The sequence below is a fragment of the Diorhabda sublineata genome, chromosome 7 (genome assembly GCF_026230105.1).
Source record: "Diorhabda sublineata isolate icDioSubl1.1 chromosome 7, icDioSubl1.1, whole genome shotgun sequence".
Taxonomy (NCBI): Eukaryota; Metazoa; Arthropoda; class Insecta; order Coleoptera; family Chrysomelidae; genus Diorhabda; species Diorhabda sublineata.
In genome coordinates, this window is record NC_079480.1 from 31,446,914 (window position 1) to 31,463,402 (window position 16,489).

Here is a 16,489-nt window from a genome sequence, read left to right on the forward strand (position 1 = left end):
TTGAGAGATAACATTATATCCCACAAAACAAAAAATCAACTGAATTATACAACCCGATCAAATGTTACAAGGGTGATTAGTATGCGTAGCAGGCGACTATCCATCTTGCCCGATAAAACGCCCTTTCACTGGCGATTCTGATCAGATATATAGAGGGAAGAATAATCCTCAAGATGCGCGAACGTCCTAATACCGTAACCTGCCATTTTGATCTTAGCTACGGCGGGAAATTTGAAAATACGGTAATCTTTAGGCTTGTGATATTTTGAAACACGTGATAACGCTACTAACGCTTTAAAATAGGTTTAAATATTTTGATTTTTGTATAATTTTCACCACTGAACAAACGAAAAATGACAACTACAATGTTCATTGACACTTAAAAACTAAAACTGCGTAAACTGTGACCGAGACTCTGAAAACATGAGCAAGTTGCCTAGGAAAATCAGGTGTAACAAGAAACAGCTACGCCAGTTGACGCAAAATATAACCATTCCAAACTAAAATGATAAACTTTGAATATTGGTTTTATTTATTTTAGCACTACTTTCTGGTAACAACAAAATACCTAATTTAACATAATTTTTGTAAAATTCCCTCGCAATTTGGATGCGATTCCGACAGCTTTGCTCTTGGTAGCTGCACTGACAGAACTAGTTCAGGAAGTGTACACTAAAGCGTTCTTTGGAGCAGAACCAGCGTTAGTGTCGTTGTTCTTAGTGGCAGTGCAAAAGAACTAGTTCACCCAGTTCACTGTACTCCTTGTACTGGGTCTAGAGTCAGTTCAGACAGTGCAGTGCAATAAGTGTAATCTGCAAACAGTGGCATTGCATCTTGTTCTTCGGACAAAAAGTACTAAATCGTTTTCTATTATTGTTAATGCTACAAGCACCGAATCACATCAAATAACCTCAAATACAACAATCAGCAAATGCTCCATTGCTCTCGGCACTATATTGTTGTTTGGTTGTCGCTATTTATTCTACGGCCGCATATGAATTGCGGACTGTTATTGCAAGCAAAAAGGGAACAGTGCGACGGAAGGATGAATCGAGCATATGGAGACAACTTTATGAACGATGACGTTGTTTGCGTCGTAAATTTGAAAATGGCCGAACTGATGTTCATGATGAAGGGGTCAAGGATACAAGTCTGTCGCCAGAAACGAGTTAGGGAATCTCAAAGGGTTACCAAAAGTGAATTATTTATTAATATCATCTCTGATTGAACAGTTGCTCTACAGAAAAGTTTGCATTTGCCGGGTCTCGAAAATTTTGACAGACAACCACAAAATTCGCCGAATGGGTGCAGCTTTGCAGTTTATTGACCGTCACAATGCTGATGGATAAGATTTTTGAAATCTATTTTGACACGCACGAAACATAACTGACGCAGATTCATATTGTGCAATTTTGCGACGATTTCAAAACAAACGAAGAGGCATACTGACTCATACTGACTTCTGGACTACTGCAATTGTTCTGATTCACAAAAATGCCAATTTTTCTCCACCAATTCTGTAATGGTAAGTTTGAGTATTTGTTTATAGATGGCGTTGGGGGTATATTAAAATAATATAAAAATTCTAGAAAATGTTTTGCTGTTGTTGTTATGAATATATATAAAATAAAACAACGTGTTATGTTTTTTTTTTGGTTTTAATTCAAAGAAGCTACGATCCATGTACCTACAATAAGTTACGGGTCCAGTTCATAGCTCAAGCGAAAATAAAGAAATAAAGAATTAATTGAGGAAAATGGAAACTTCTGTAAGAAAAGAGCCTAAACTTTGACTAAATTCCAACATGTCATACACCTGAAAAAGTAAAAAGCCTTCAGGATTAAGTAAGTGAGAAATAGCTGTGAAAGTTGCAGGAAAATTTGAAGTAGAAAAACTGACGTAGAGCTCAAAAAAACCGTCACAACTCACTTCAAATCATTGGCGACTACATTTTATGAAAAGGGTATTGCAAGGCTTGTCACAGATATGACCGATGCTTAATAGTTAAGGTGATTATGTAAAGAAATAATCTACATTTTGCCCCTTTTTGGTAATAAAATCGTTTTTGTATAATCGCTCGTCTTTTCTTTAGGTTGAGCCCATCGGAGGTATAAACGACTATGAAGCGCACGAACATTCGAGGGGGTACCTAAAAATAACCGGAATTATTTTTAAATGCTATATACTTACAAAACAACTTTATACCCTTCAAAATACATTACAAGTAATACATTTGTCCCAGCGGTGCTTCCACTATTCGAAACATTGTTTGAATTCATCTTTAGAGATGGCTGCAAGCTCCTGTCTCGTTCTTTGATGTCTTCAATGTTTCCAAATCGCCGTCCTTTCATGCCCCTTTTCATACGTGGAAACAAGAAAAAGTCGCACGGAGCTAGGTCAGGCGAGAAGGTGCGTGGGGCAGCGGAACCATGTTATTTTTAACCAAAAACTGACTAACAGTGATGCCTGAGTGTGCGGGTACGTTGTATGGTGGAAGAACCAGTCACCTGTTTGCTGAACCGAGCTCCGAGATATTCCACTGATTTCAGACTGTTGATCAATTGTCTGTCGACGGTCTGTGCGCACAAGCTCTCGAATTCTTGATGGACGGCGAGAGCGAGGTTTCTCATCAATCGGCATGTCGCCATTTTTAAATCGAAAAATCCACTCATACACTTGAGTTTTACCCACAGCATCATATTTGTAAGCAGTTTTCAACATTAAAATAGTTTCAGCAGCGTTTTTACTGAATAGAAAACAAAATTTCACAGCGGCACGTTGTTCACTTAAATTTGCCATCATAAAAAAACGAAGCAGCAGTGCAGTTCAACGGCCCGCGTGGCACTGAACTAGCGACGAGTTGCGCTAGACAGGCCCTAGAGGAGAAATCAGTACTAGAAAAGCCCACCCATGGCAATATGTACCCCCTCGTACATATACCGTATTCACAGACGAATTTGAAATCGATAAAAATATTTTGAAATTTTTTCACTGCGTAAAGCTTAAAAAGAATTTTTGATAAATGAAATTTCACTTGAAAGTAGAAAATTAATTAGTTTGGTTTAATTATTCATAATATTGCAGATATATAGTCTTCTATGCGTGATATCTCAATACCAGGAATTGAAGGCTGGTCGCGGCAGAGCCTTGGATGACCAGTTATACAGGGTAAGTTCACTACAATGGATTTTGAAGATAGGAATATCATCGATACTTACGTTATATAAGAGAATACCAGTACATAAGGTTAAACTCACCTGTTACATTTGGTTTCTTTCATTTCGATTGTAGTACATATCGGTAAAACAAGATCAGAGTATGATAACATCGCAGTGGTAGAGTGTACTCTAGAGTATTTATAGTTTCCCTATCCTCTTTATTATATTTCAAAATTTTACTATTTCAGGTACCAAATGTGCATTATAGTTCCCAACCAACGGCAACGAGCTACTTAAGTTCAAGAAAGCAAGTCACTTACTACGAAACGAAACCAACTCCTACACAAAGTCCAACAGGTGCAGGTAATTATTCAATTGAAGAATTAGAGTATACCAGAATATTTTGAAAAATTCTTAGCCTGCTATAGAACCAAACAAAATTTCTAACCAAACTTTTTTTCAGCTGAGAAAATCTGGTGAATAAGGGGGTGTTCTAGTAATTCAAAACCTAAATCACGACATGAGATTTGTAAGCAGGGGCATTGTCCTGCAAAAACAAAACACACTTGGATATCTTTCCGAGTCTTTTCTTTTTATGTTTTCCTCGTAGAATGATCAGTAATGTCGAATAGTAATCTCCCAGTTATTGTTCTACCCTTATCCATAAAATCAATCATGATTACCCCATGGCAATCCCAAAAACTGAAGCAAGAACTTTTCCAGCAGATTTTTGAAAACGAAACTTCCTAGGTCTTGGAAAACCAGAGTGTCGGCATTCCATCGATTGTTGCTTTGTTTCTGTAGTAGAAATGTACCCAAGTCTCATCCATAGTAACAATTCGATTTAAAAAGTCTACTTCGTTGCTTTTATTCAATACATCATTGATAACATCTTCTTCAGTATATTGCTGAAGATTGGGTCGTTTTGTAAATAATTTCTCATTTTCAATATTTTGTGTAAAAAATGAGAAAGAAATAAAAATATTTCAATAGAAGATTTAAAAATATCGTTAATTTATGGTGTAGATAAAAGCGGGCAATGCCTTACGGACATTGACGGGTGTAATTTTGATATAATTACCATAATTAAATGGTTACTAATGATAATAAAAATGCATGACATTGTTCTTTAACTGCTGAAGGCAGCTTCCGAGAAAAAAAAAAGTCTGGCCCACAGGGAAATATTAACAGAAATGGCTTGGTAATAAATGTGTTAAACTTAAACAGTAACGATCTATGTCTTATATTCTCATCCAAACTTGGGTGTTTTTTTAGCAACAAACGAAACTAAAGAAATGGAAAAATTCTCAACAGTCTACATTTTGACCATAAGTCAAGATAAGATAATCCAGAGATTATTACATTCGGTATTAATACCAAAGCTAGAATAGATCAAATGTGCTCCTTGTATAATGTGGCTAGGATTACTTAAATCTGACCAATGGTTGTTTCCATCAGAATCTTCAATATTATCGGTATAAATGTCAATTTATTTTCTGGAAATACAAACAAAGTTGGAAGTCGTTGAGTTTTTTTGTGTATACTTATTACTCATAAAGTTTATCGTTTGTCAGAAAATCCGAATAGGAAAATCGCACAACATGGTGGATCAATGTAGACTAAACTTAAAAATATGAGAAACAAGAAAATGCTCTAATGAAAGAATGTAATGAAACAATAATAAATTCTTTTATAACATAGATCGCACCACCTAGTGAAATTAAAAAAGCCGTGAGCAGCAGAGCTCCATCACGAAAGTAGAATTATTTCTACTGAATACTCGGCGATAGACCCGGTGGTCTCGAACCCTCTTGTTCAATTCCAATTGACAACAAAGAAAAAATTGTCTTAATGACAAGAAATTTCGAAAATGGGAAGTAAAAAAAATCACCCTAGTAACGATCATACTCGTATTATTCATTGAATAGGAGGCGGTCCAGTTCAACAATTGCAACGATCAAAATGATTTCGGGCTTTTGTGCTAGAAGAACTGAAGAAGAAAACTTTGAACTTGAGAAAGACAATTCTTCAACATCACCCCTACTTGCATGTGAAGTTCGAACCCTCCAGTTAAACTTTTTCTGGTCAAAAAATAAGAAAATATAACAAAAATGACCATAAAATGGAGAGGGGTGGAGATGGAAAGTTTCGACCTTAGACAGGAAATCATCTCGCAACTAATTGAACCTACATGTGAAATTTCATTTTTCAGTCGCTTTTCGTTTGACCTGCAGAGGTGAGCAAAGGTCAAAAACCACTTTTTTTCCACTGCGGCCCCTCGAAATATTCATTTGTTTTCAACCAAACTCTAATAACATCAAACGGCCGCCAAAAAAGCCATGTATGCTAATTTTGAACCAAATCGGACCCGTAGCAATTGCTCGAGAGACGAAAATAAGAATTGTAGCTTAAACAGATATATACTTATATAAACTACAGACATTCGAAAAGCCATCATAATCGTGTTCAGGAGGTCTCAAAACATGGGAAAAATGATGTGCCCCCCATTTTTCTTCTAGTCATGCCTATCGTTAATAGTCGAATTTTTCCTGTTTAAACACAATTATTTTTCAAATTCTACGTTCTCGGAAAATGTTAATCTTTTCATAAATAATCAATAAAATTCGTAAATGCTTTGGATCCCTGTTTAAAGAACATTGTACCGGGTGTCCCAATAAGAATGGCTCTCGGCTATATCTCGGAAACCGTTTATAGTACAGCTTCGAGAAAAAAAATTATAACCAAAGTGAGCTCGAGAAAAACCTGGAAATTATTTACAGAGTTGTAGGTCCACCACTAGAGGGCGTAATTAAATACCAAAAATTATAAAATGAATAATATACAAATTTTGCCTAATTAAGATGCATTTAAACTATGATTATCGTATTCTTCAAGAAATTCAGCGTATATTTGATTTTACAAGTTTTAATCTATCTCTTCAAATAAGAGGTGGGAGGAAGCGGGAACTTTATTAAGAAAAAACGCCTGGAAGTCCAGTTCTACTTAACTATCTAAGCAAACTTAGTCTTTTTGAAGAGAGCTCCTTTCTACTAATGTAAGGGTTATAATTTCGAAGCAACCTAATGAGTAACGTATAAGCTAAAGGGCGCTATTTATTTATTTTTATTTTAATCTACCTATCCTTGAAAAATGTTGAATGGAAACATGCAGTTTTAATTAAGGAATATAAAAGTAGACCAAATTAGCAACAGAATAGCGAATACCGCTTGTCGATATCTTTTTCGTATTACGAGATATCCTAAGAAATGTGTAAATTTTAAACATTTTCCTTTAAACATAAATTACTCCGGTTTGACTGAACGGATTTCAACATTTTTTCACTTCTCAAAGTTGTCTTTTCTTGTTCTATTAATAATATAATTATTATGTCAATATTATTTATACTGTCACCGGGAAACTACGTTATGGAAGTTAAAATGGAAATATATAAAAACAAGTAGTGGGCCATGAAAAAAAAAACAAAAAACAAAAAGATATGTCTTGTGTCAAATTAATAAGCCTAGTAATTTGTTCATTTACGTGTCATTGCGATTTTTGTGCATCAAATTCGATAGAAAATTTACTTAAAAGTTATATCTAAGATGATTCTTACAAACCAAGAAGCATTTGATATGATAGACATTTACTTTGAATGTATGAGAAATGCAACTGTTGCGGCTAGGGTATACAATGTCCCCAAAGTGAACCCAAACTTTGTTATTTTAAACATAATGCTATAGTTTTTATTAAATTTTTGGAATCTACGTGAAATTTCAATATAACTTTATATTAGGCATCGTATGCTAAAGTTCACCATTTTTTAATTATTTCATATTTTCGAAATTTTTGAACTAAAAAAGTTATATTTCTAAGTTTAAGTGAGTCAGGTGTAATATTTTTGGGAATTGGACAAATAACACTTAAAGCTTTCAAAATCTGTGAAAACCTTGACAAAATGGTGCCGAATTTCACTATCTAAAAACTTCGAAAACTTAATTTTTTCAAACGGTAACCCCCATTTTTCTCTTTGCCATTGGATACTACGCTTTAAATTAAGGGGAATGCGTTAGTAAATTGATATATCTCAAATTAACAGTTTTCGTAGAAACTTGAACTGAAATTTTCATGGTTTTCAAATTTATTTTTCTTTTTCAGTCCCATCACCATCGATAATACCCGATATTTTGTCACCAAATCTGAGCAGTACTAGAAGAGGATCTAGAAAATCAGTAAAATTCGGTGATAGCAACTTAATTCAGCACAATGGTTCTCAATTGTTGGATCCATGGTCGATAGAGGCACGATCACCTATCTTGGTTCCGAAATCAATAGACACAGCTCCTTTACTGGAAACCGGCATCCCAGTGACTCAATCAAACGTGTAGATTGTATTATATGATGACATTTTGAAATTTATATACGTTATTAATAAAAATTTGAAATGAGATTTTTAAATAAACGTATCGCATCTCCGCTCAAATATCGAGTAATAAGCATTTGAAATTAATTCCAACTTCTAATAACTCAAAAATTGACAAGGTTACCACAACAGTTACAATATTTGAAATAAGAATTTCCTACCATAAATTTTTTGAACGGAGGCGCGATGTATTATTTTTCTAATTTCCCTCCACGAAGTTTAAATTTTAAAGAATAAAAAATGGAAGTTGATGTTACCATTTTTACAAGTTCGCTTGATAGTAAGTTGCTTGTAAAGGGTTTCTGATTAATAATTTCAATGAACAAGTGACTCATTCTAATATCCAGAATAGAGTCGTCCGAAAACAGTGCAATCAATCCACTCCTAATTTGATTTGGTTGAAGTTAACATGTCTGTGATTCTTCCATGGACAGTTTTGAGTATAGATCGCCCCAATATGCGAAATTTTAACATGGCCGATAATCAGGGCCGGATTAAGCTAGGGGCTTGGGGGGGCTATAGCCCCGGGCCCCAGGTCCAAGAGGGCCCCATCATTTGGAAATCATTCTGTATTTTTTGATGTGTTGATACCACAAATCTAGCGTATTGATATTATTTTGTGAATTTTTCTGGGTTTTCGAATTCCTTAAGGAGGCCCCGTCATTATTTTAGCCCCGGGCCTTATAAATCTTAATCCGGCCCTGCCGATAATATGGCGCTATTTACACAGTTTTTGTTAGAATTGTGGATAAAAGTGACGGTGTATTATATGAATGAATGAAAATAGAATTCACGGAAGTGTGTCTTAACACCTATACGTTCGTTCCATCCCTTCAAAAAACTTCTAACACATTTATTGAGACTAACATTCGCGTTTAATTGATGGAAGGCTCATTCTTCGAGTTAACACCCAAAGTAACTGAATTTTTTCCAATTATCCATTTAATTTTCGTCACGTTGTAGTGACATTATAAACAAAATCAACGTTGACGTTGTATCTCTAAAACGGACAACCTGTATATACACTCGGGAGCAAAAATATCGACTCAGACGACGCCACTGCAATCGCAAGTCACTAGCAAAAAAACTGAACACGAAATTGACCTAACAAGTAAAAATATTGCCCCCAAGCGGCCACCCTATTGCAACAATTCCAGAGTCAGTGAGAGGTGACCAGTGCGTTGAACATAAGCAAGTCTTCTGTTTTCAGAGTTTACCATTATTACCAAGAGACTGGTTCAGGACGAAAAAGGTGCAAATCCGATGACCGATTCATAGTAAGCACTGAGATTTCGGTACCTCACTGGTGTTAGAGTCCAACAAGAGACACGTTAATTGGACAGACCAACGATGCGGCTCCGTTCTCTTCTCAGACGAAAGCAGACTCTGTCCGAATGGTAGCGATGGAAGAGGACGAGTCTATAAAAGACCTGGAGGAAGATTCCCGCAGTGTTGCATAAAAGGAAACGTGGCTTTTGAAGGAGGTTCCTTGATCGTTATGGCAGGCGCTTCAATAGAAGCAAAAACAGAGTTGATTTTTATTGAAACTGGTGGTGGAAGGAGTTTTAAAGGATCATTTTGTTCCCTACACCAGTTCCATCTGCAAAAACCTCATCCTAACGTAGAACAATGCTTGTCCACATACTGCAGGTTCCTTACGGAAGTATTTACAAAATGATGACATTGTTGCTGTGGGTTGGTCAGCGCATAGCTAAAAATCCTGCATCAGCCACGAAATCGGACCTCAAAACAGCGCTCATCATCAAGGTTCCTTTTTGTTTAATACTTTTTCGCCAACAAAATAACTCAATAACATAGACCATTCATTACAAAGCTAATAACTAAAATCAGAGAAAGAATTGAAGCTACAAATTTTTTGCTAGAGACTTTTGACCACGAGTCATTTTTTTTGCTCATGAGTTTCGGCTCCCAATTTGGAGCCATTATCAAGAGAAGGGTGGGGATAAGTGGGTTATTCGTTCATTGATAAGAAGTGATCCGATTCCGTGGTCTCAATCTGCCTACTCCACGCAACGAATCGCCCCTTTTTCTTGATTGATTCCAAGGCCTCAGTCTGCCTACTCCTTGGAATTTCACCGAGGAAATGATAAGCTGAAAAAAAAAATAATAAAATGATTTAAAATAAAAATAATGCTTACCATCAAGAACACTGTTGACACTAACACACTCACTGATGGTCAGTTACTTGACAGTTAGCTCAACAGAAGCATTATCAAAAGACTTATAATTAAAAATTAATAAATATTATATAAATTCGAAAATATATGAAATCAAATTTTTGTTAGAACTATTTTTCTAAAAATGCCAAATAATAACGACATTATTTTTCAATATTTAAAAAAAATAATTCTAACAAAAATTTTATTTCATATTTTGTTGAATTTATATAATATTCAATAATTATTTTTAATTATAAGTCTTTTCATAATGCTTCTTGTCAGAAGCGAAACGTCAAGGCGAGATAACATTCTAATAAAAAAAATCAACCTAAGAAAGTCTTCCTCAGCCCACCCCATTCCGATATATCGCCCTTAAATGGTGGTGACTGAAATTGAGTTTTAATTATTTTTTTCTAAACGTGTACAACAATCAAATGACACGTAGGCTATCGTATTACATTTTATATATTTACTGTTTTCCACTCAAATTATCAAAAAAATAATAAATTATGGTGTTTATTTTTTTTTCTGTGCAGCTATTTTTTTGAGAAAAAATTTAACAATAATAAATAAATATTTTTAAATAAAATAAGGATTTTTAGTTATAATTTTATTTCATAAAACTTCATGTTGAAAAAAAGTTTTCATATGAAATAATTTCACCCATGTATAATGTAACAGGAAAATTGAAAACACTCCCGTAGTTACGAGTTTGGTACCTGGCCTGACCTAGAGATAGCGGAAGTTGCTTGAAAAATTCCACTGTATTTGAACTTACACAATAATGAACGTTTTCAGTGAATTTGTAAACATAGAAAAAAGTGGTAAACCAATATAAAAGCTGAACTAAATGCTACTCTGGGTGGGACTACTCTTTCGATATCAACAGCAGTTTAATTTAAAGTTTAAGTTTAAACGAGGCCATGCAACCTGAGAAGACCAGCATCGCAGAAATGTTAAAGAAAATTCACAAAGCGGTACTGGATGATCGTCGATTGGAAGTACACAAGCTAGTAGACATAGTAGACATTTCAAAAAGTGCGGTACATCACATATTAAATGAAAATTTGTACATGAGAAAGCTGTGCATAAGATGGGTGCCCCGTTTGCTAAAACAATGTCGTGAAGATATTTCCATCGAGCGTATGGTAATGTTACACAGAAATAAAGTGCCGTTTCCTAACCCTGGATGAAACGTGGGTTCATCACTTCAAACCTAAAACAATAGAACAATAAAAAAATGGACTGAAAAGGAAGAACCGGCTCCAAAGGAAGCAAAGACCGTTCCATTTGCAGGCGAAATCATGGCATCGGTTTTTTCGAATTGCGCGTGGGATACTCTTAATTGACTGTCTTGTTTCATCAAGACAATGCACTAGCTCATTAAATAAAGTTCTAATTGCTACCTCATGCAACCTATTCGCCAGATTAAGCCCCCTCGGATTATTATCTGTTCCCAGACTTGAAAAAAATGACTCGATGGTTAAAAATTTTCCTTATTTTCATTATTATAAAAAGGGTATCTAACTTATTAAACATGTTTGTGAGGTACTACAAGGAGATTACGTTGAAAAATATGTTTTTTCAAAATTTTTTTTCTTTGTTGGGCCAGATACTTCTAGGACCATCATCGTATTGCAGGTTTTGTGAGATAGATCAGCGTTACGGCGACATATCTGCTAAAAAATTGGCGTGGTCTCTAATTTTTAAATAAAAAGAACTGATAGAGCTGCAGGAATATCTGCAAATCGATTTTATGTCATACGAAGACTTTTCTGAACATATCAAGGATATTAAACACTAGTTTTCATTAATCAAAGCACAAGTTAAACAAAGCGGTTACAAGAAATCTTTTCCGAATGTTCTGAGAGAAGTAAGTAAAAAAAGAAAAATTTCTTCTCCATAATTTTTGTGTTTTCTTTGTTGGGCCATGTACTTCTGGAATCACCTCGTAGCTCTTCACGAAAATTACAGAATAAAAAATTTCTACCTTTACTGAAATTTTGAAAAAAAATGTTTGTCACCATCTTTTAAAGGTGATATCTTGGATGGGCTGAAGAAAATTTGTTATATCTCAATTTCATACGAGCAATTTTGGAAACACACTGTATATATTTGTGGAAAAGGAAAATTGAGTTAGTAACCAACTGGACTGATTGTGGAAATGGAAGTAGTTTGATCAGAAAAAAATTGAACGGATTTACGTAAAAGTCATTGCGGAATATAAAACACACAATGAAACAATTCTTCAAGTAGATATTAATGACGACAAAAATTTGGAAGGAAAAGATATATTTAACATTTAAAAAAAAACTACACTGACAAAAACATCAAATTATAAAAATAATATTATATTAACAATAAATTGTGAATTAAGTTATAAGTTACAAAAATAACAAATGAAAATATACACAATAGAAAAAAAAACTATGGTCTATTATCAAATATTAATTCATCTAAATCTAAAAAACATAAAACCAATATATATATAATACAAATACAAGGTCACGGAAATTACTCTATCTAGGAAGATAGTCTTGTTTAAATTTATTCAGTTATTAATATTTCAATAAAATGCCAAAAGGGTCCTACTAGTCCATACATACATATATATATATATATATATATATATATATATATATATATATATATATATATATATATATATATATATATATATATATATATATATACAAGCCGTTACTATTTTCATTTAATAATAATTAAACAATAAATAAATACTCAAGATCGAGATAATTAGGCATGTATTTGTGCGTGAACATTTTTTGAGGTTATGAAGAAAATTTCAAAAATCCCCATCAAAATATGTGCCGGTAAAAATATTAGTCGAAGATAAACAAAAACAATAATTTTTTTAAATACCGTCAATTGGGGCGACTTTGCCCCTCGGGGTATCTACCAAACAGTTTTTTATTTTCGTTTTCTAAAGTACTTGTTTTTTCTTGAAATTTCGCCACTTGTTCAATTAGATCTTTTTACAACGTGAGCAAAAGAATGATCCAGCAGTTTCGAATGTTTCTACTTCTTCATCTTTGGACATATTTTTTTTGTTTTTGAGTTATTGAATGTACTAATTCTTTTTTACAAATTCTACGTTCTACATTTTGTGAATCTTCCAATTTGAGAATATCTATTCCTACTGAAACAATTTTCGTTTTTTTAGTAATGTTACCTGCATCTAATGTTGATACAACTTGAATAATCAATGATGAACAATCTACTTCCACACATCGTTTCTAGTAACAGGAATATGGTTGGTGATTTCAGATATTTCTGTAGATTTTGTTATTTTTCTTTTCGTACAATTCCACGTTTCCATATCAGTATTTATTCCAGTAGAAAGACCGTAATTTACTATCAACTTTTCTGTTTTTGTGGTATATTGTGTGTTTTCATCGTCGGATATAAATTCTTGGATTTGGTTTTGTAAGTTGTGCCACCTATCACATTGTTTGTCAGTTCCAAAGAGATTCTTCTTATGGCGTTCTTAGAGTGAAGCAGTAGATCAAGAAGTTGTTGATCTGCGGCTAGGTTAGAAATTTTATGTACTTTGTCTTCTATTCTCTTCTTTTGTCATTCTCTAGTTCAGAGGTTATTGAACAAATTGAATCATTTTCGGTTTTTTTATCACTAGAGAATCCATACGAAGACTTTATGATTTTTCAAATTCATCCAATATTGGTTGTTAAATCAACTATACAAGATGTCCCACGACGAGTTAAAACTATCTGTATATGCCAAAATACTTACGGTAGAATTATGTAACTTTGTTATTTTAAATGAAACACCCTGTATATTAAAACATTTTTGAAATCTACGTTAAATTTTAGTATACTTTTGTCTCAAAATTTTTTTTCAAAAAATGCATACTTCTTGAGTTATTAATTTTTTTGTAAAAAATTTGACCGTTGCAGGCCCTTATAATTTATTTTTTTTAAGAGGATACCCTTAAATATATGAAAATGGTTTCTATTGGGTTGCTTTAAGCAAGGTCAGACGTATTTGAATCCACTTTTTAATTTTTGGTGAATGATGAAATAGAAAAAATATCAATTCAGTAGTTTCAGATCATAGTCGAACAAATAGGGAGATTTTTTCTGGAAAATCCATCTACAAATATCGGAAATTTGACTTTAAAATGGGCAAAGTCACCCCTATATTCTTAAAGTAAATATAGAATAAGTTTCAAGATATTTAAAAAATTTATTTTATTACAGTTTTACCCTCCACAGACCGGGCTGTTAAAAAAGATCTAACAAAATTTTATTCACTTGAAGCATTTTTTTAAAGTTGACGAACCTAGCCCATATTCAATGAATACCGCAGAGTTGACAACAGAGCATTTCTGTATAGTTTGGGCAAATTGAGAGAGAGTGTAGTCTTTTCTAATAACTGTTAGATATAAAACGTTCGTGAATTCTTTTGTTGAAAAATCATTTGGAAATTGAAAAATTTTTGATAAGTTGCATGTTTTATTATTCTTTCTATTATTCTAGTATTCTATCGTTCTATTATTATTTTTTATAAGTAGATTTAACAAAGAAAACATCAACATTAAAAAACAATTAAGTGGCGAAAAAATCAGAAACTTATTTCATCGTATATTCGATTTTTTGTGAAGAAGTATTCCTACAGTTTACCATCACAAGCAATGGTTGCAATGGTGCGAGGAAACTTCGATTACGACGATGCCTCTAATGACAATATACATGATTTTTTGGAAAAGAAGAAACTTCTGTGCTAACCACATATTAATAATTGATAATAATCAAAACAAGAAGTCAAAATATAGTCACCAAACTTCCTGGAGTTAGATCGATTAAGAGTTGGGAGGAAATAATAGCAGTTTTAGTATAGTTATATTTAGCCTAAGTGAAAAAGGAACTTCTAAAATACGAACGAACTGTAGGCTACAGATGGCAGAACGGTGACGACACACAAGAAATCTTTAAAATTTTGTTCTATGGAGTTACAACGATTTAAGCAGACGATATAGATTTTCGACAATGAGACACTTGTTTAGAATCAAAAGTTGTACATCTCAATAAACTGATTGACTGAAGTTTGTAGAATCAATAAGAAATTTTTAGTACACTTCTTGCATATATTTTATCAAAATTAGTAACAGCTTGTATGAGAAAAATTTTCTGTTATGTATAAATTAATCATTTGATGAAATCAGTCTCGTCAAAGTTTAGACAAAGTTGTTGAAATGGCAATTAAACTAAAAATAAAGTCAAAAAACACATATTCTCAAACAAAAACATTCATCTCTTTGGTAAAATTAACGTGTTATTTAGATTTACATATTGTATGAAAATGAAGGGTTCGGCAATGAAACGGGAAGATTTGGAGTGGGATTTGCAGCGCGCCATGAAGTGGTAGATAAGACAGTCACAGACCTGCCGGGACAATGGAGCGTTGGACGGGTGAGCATCGCGGTTACGCATTTATGGCTTATTATCAAAATGTATTAGTACAAACCATAAGATTAAATGTGGGTAAACTACCAAAGAGGTGGTAGTGCCAGAACGACTCGAACCCCTGAAAATATCGAACGTGTTCGAAAAGCAGTGTTAAGAAGTCCACGTCGATCGACCGTCCGTCACGCCACACGCCTTCGAATAAGTGACAAGAGTACTCCATCAAGATCTTTGATATCACCCGTATAAAATACAGGTTGTTCCATCTCCTCATCCGGTTGATTATTAACAGAGTCTCATATTTTGTGAGGTTATGCTCGCCAGGTTGGAAGAAAATTATGACCAAATTAACAACTGGTATATGAGTGATGAGGCACACTTTCAACTCACCGGTTTTGTAAACAAACAAAATTTCAAGTACTGGCCAGAGGAGAAGCACCTCTACATGCTCAGAAAGTGACAATTTGGTGTCCATTGTCGGTAAGAAGAATCATCGATCTGTATTTTTTTGAAGATGATACTGAAAATAAATTCTGTTACCGTTAATTCTGAGAGATACGTTGCAATTATTCGGAACTTCCTCACACCTAAACACCACCATAAGACAGTGGAACAAGCCACACTGCTAGAATTTCAATGAATGCTTTGTTCCCACGGCGTGTCCCCTCTGTGTCCCGACATTACTGTCTGTGACTTCTTTTTATGGGGTTATCTATAAACGAAAGTGTTTGGAACTGATCCACCCAGGACGATCCAGGACCTCAAACAGCGAATTCGTGACGAGATTGCAGCAATACTTGTTGATATGCTGCGAGGAGTTATGTAGAACTTTCAGGCTCGACTCCATGAATGCATAGGTGTCAACGGAGGACATTAGGCAGATGTAGTTTTCAAGAAATATTTTTTCAACAATAAAACTATTTACGAAATCTCCCCGTTTCCCCCGAATATTAATAATTTTCAATTTTAGTTATTCCTTAATACACTAAACAATTTATAAATCCTGAATAAAATAAACAACAAAATGTATTCTCAAAAGGCCATTATATCATTTTAAAATGTAAATAAATAATTATATAATGATGTTAACCGATACTGTACTCTTGAAAAATTGAAGACATTTTCATTTTATATAACGGGTGGCGCAAAAAGAACGCATGAATTTGAGTTGAGTAGTGGGAGCGGGAGGAGCGGAGCGGGAGGAGCGGAGCGGATGCTGGTTGTTTTGTAGGTTAGGGCGCATCGCGTTTTCGCTGTTGACCATTTCTTGAAAAGTAATGAATCTGT

At 34.0% G+C, this 16,489-nt stretch overlaps 1 protein-coding gene across 2 annotated transcripts in view; it reads left to right on the forward strand.

Moving 5' to 3' along the window:
• The window catches only part of LOC130446644 (uncharacterized), a 109,334-nt gene extending 101,730 nt beyond the window's left edge, over window positions 1-7,604 (forward strand). For both annotated transcript variants that reach the window (XM_056783012.1, XM_056783013.1), the window contains exons 6-8: window positions 3,085-3,168; window positions 3,407-3,521; window positions 7,314-7,604. In XM_056783012.1, the coding sequence (XP_056638990.1) occupies window positions 3,085-3,168; window positions 3,407-3,521; window positions 7,314-7,543 (429 nt within the window). In that variant the 3' untranslated portion in view covers window positions 7,544-7,604. The remainder of the gene's footprint in view (window positions 1-3,084; window positions 3,169-3,406; window positions 3,522-7,313) is intronic.
• Window positions 7,605-16,489: the final 8,885 nt, after the last annotated feature.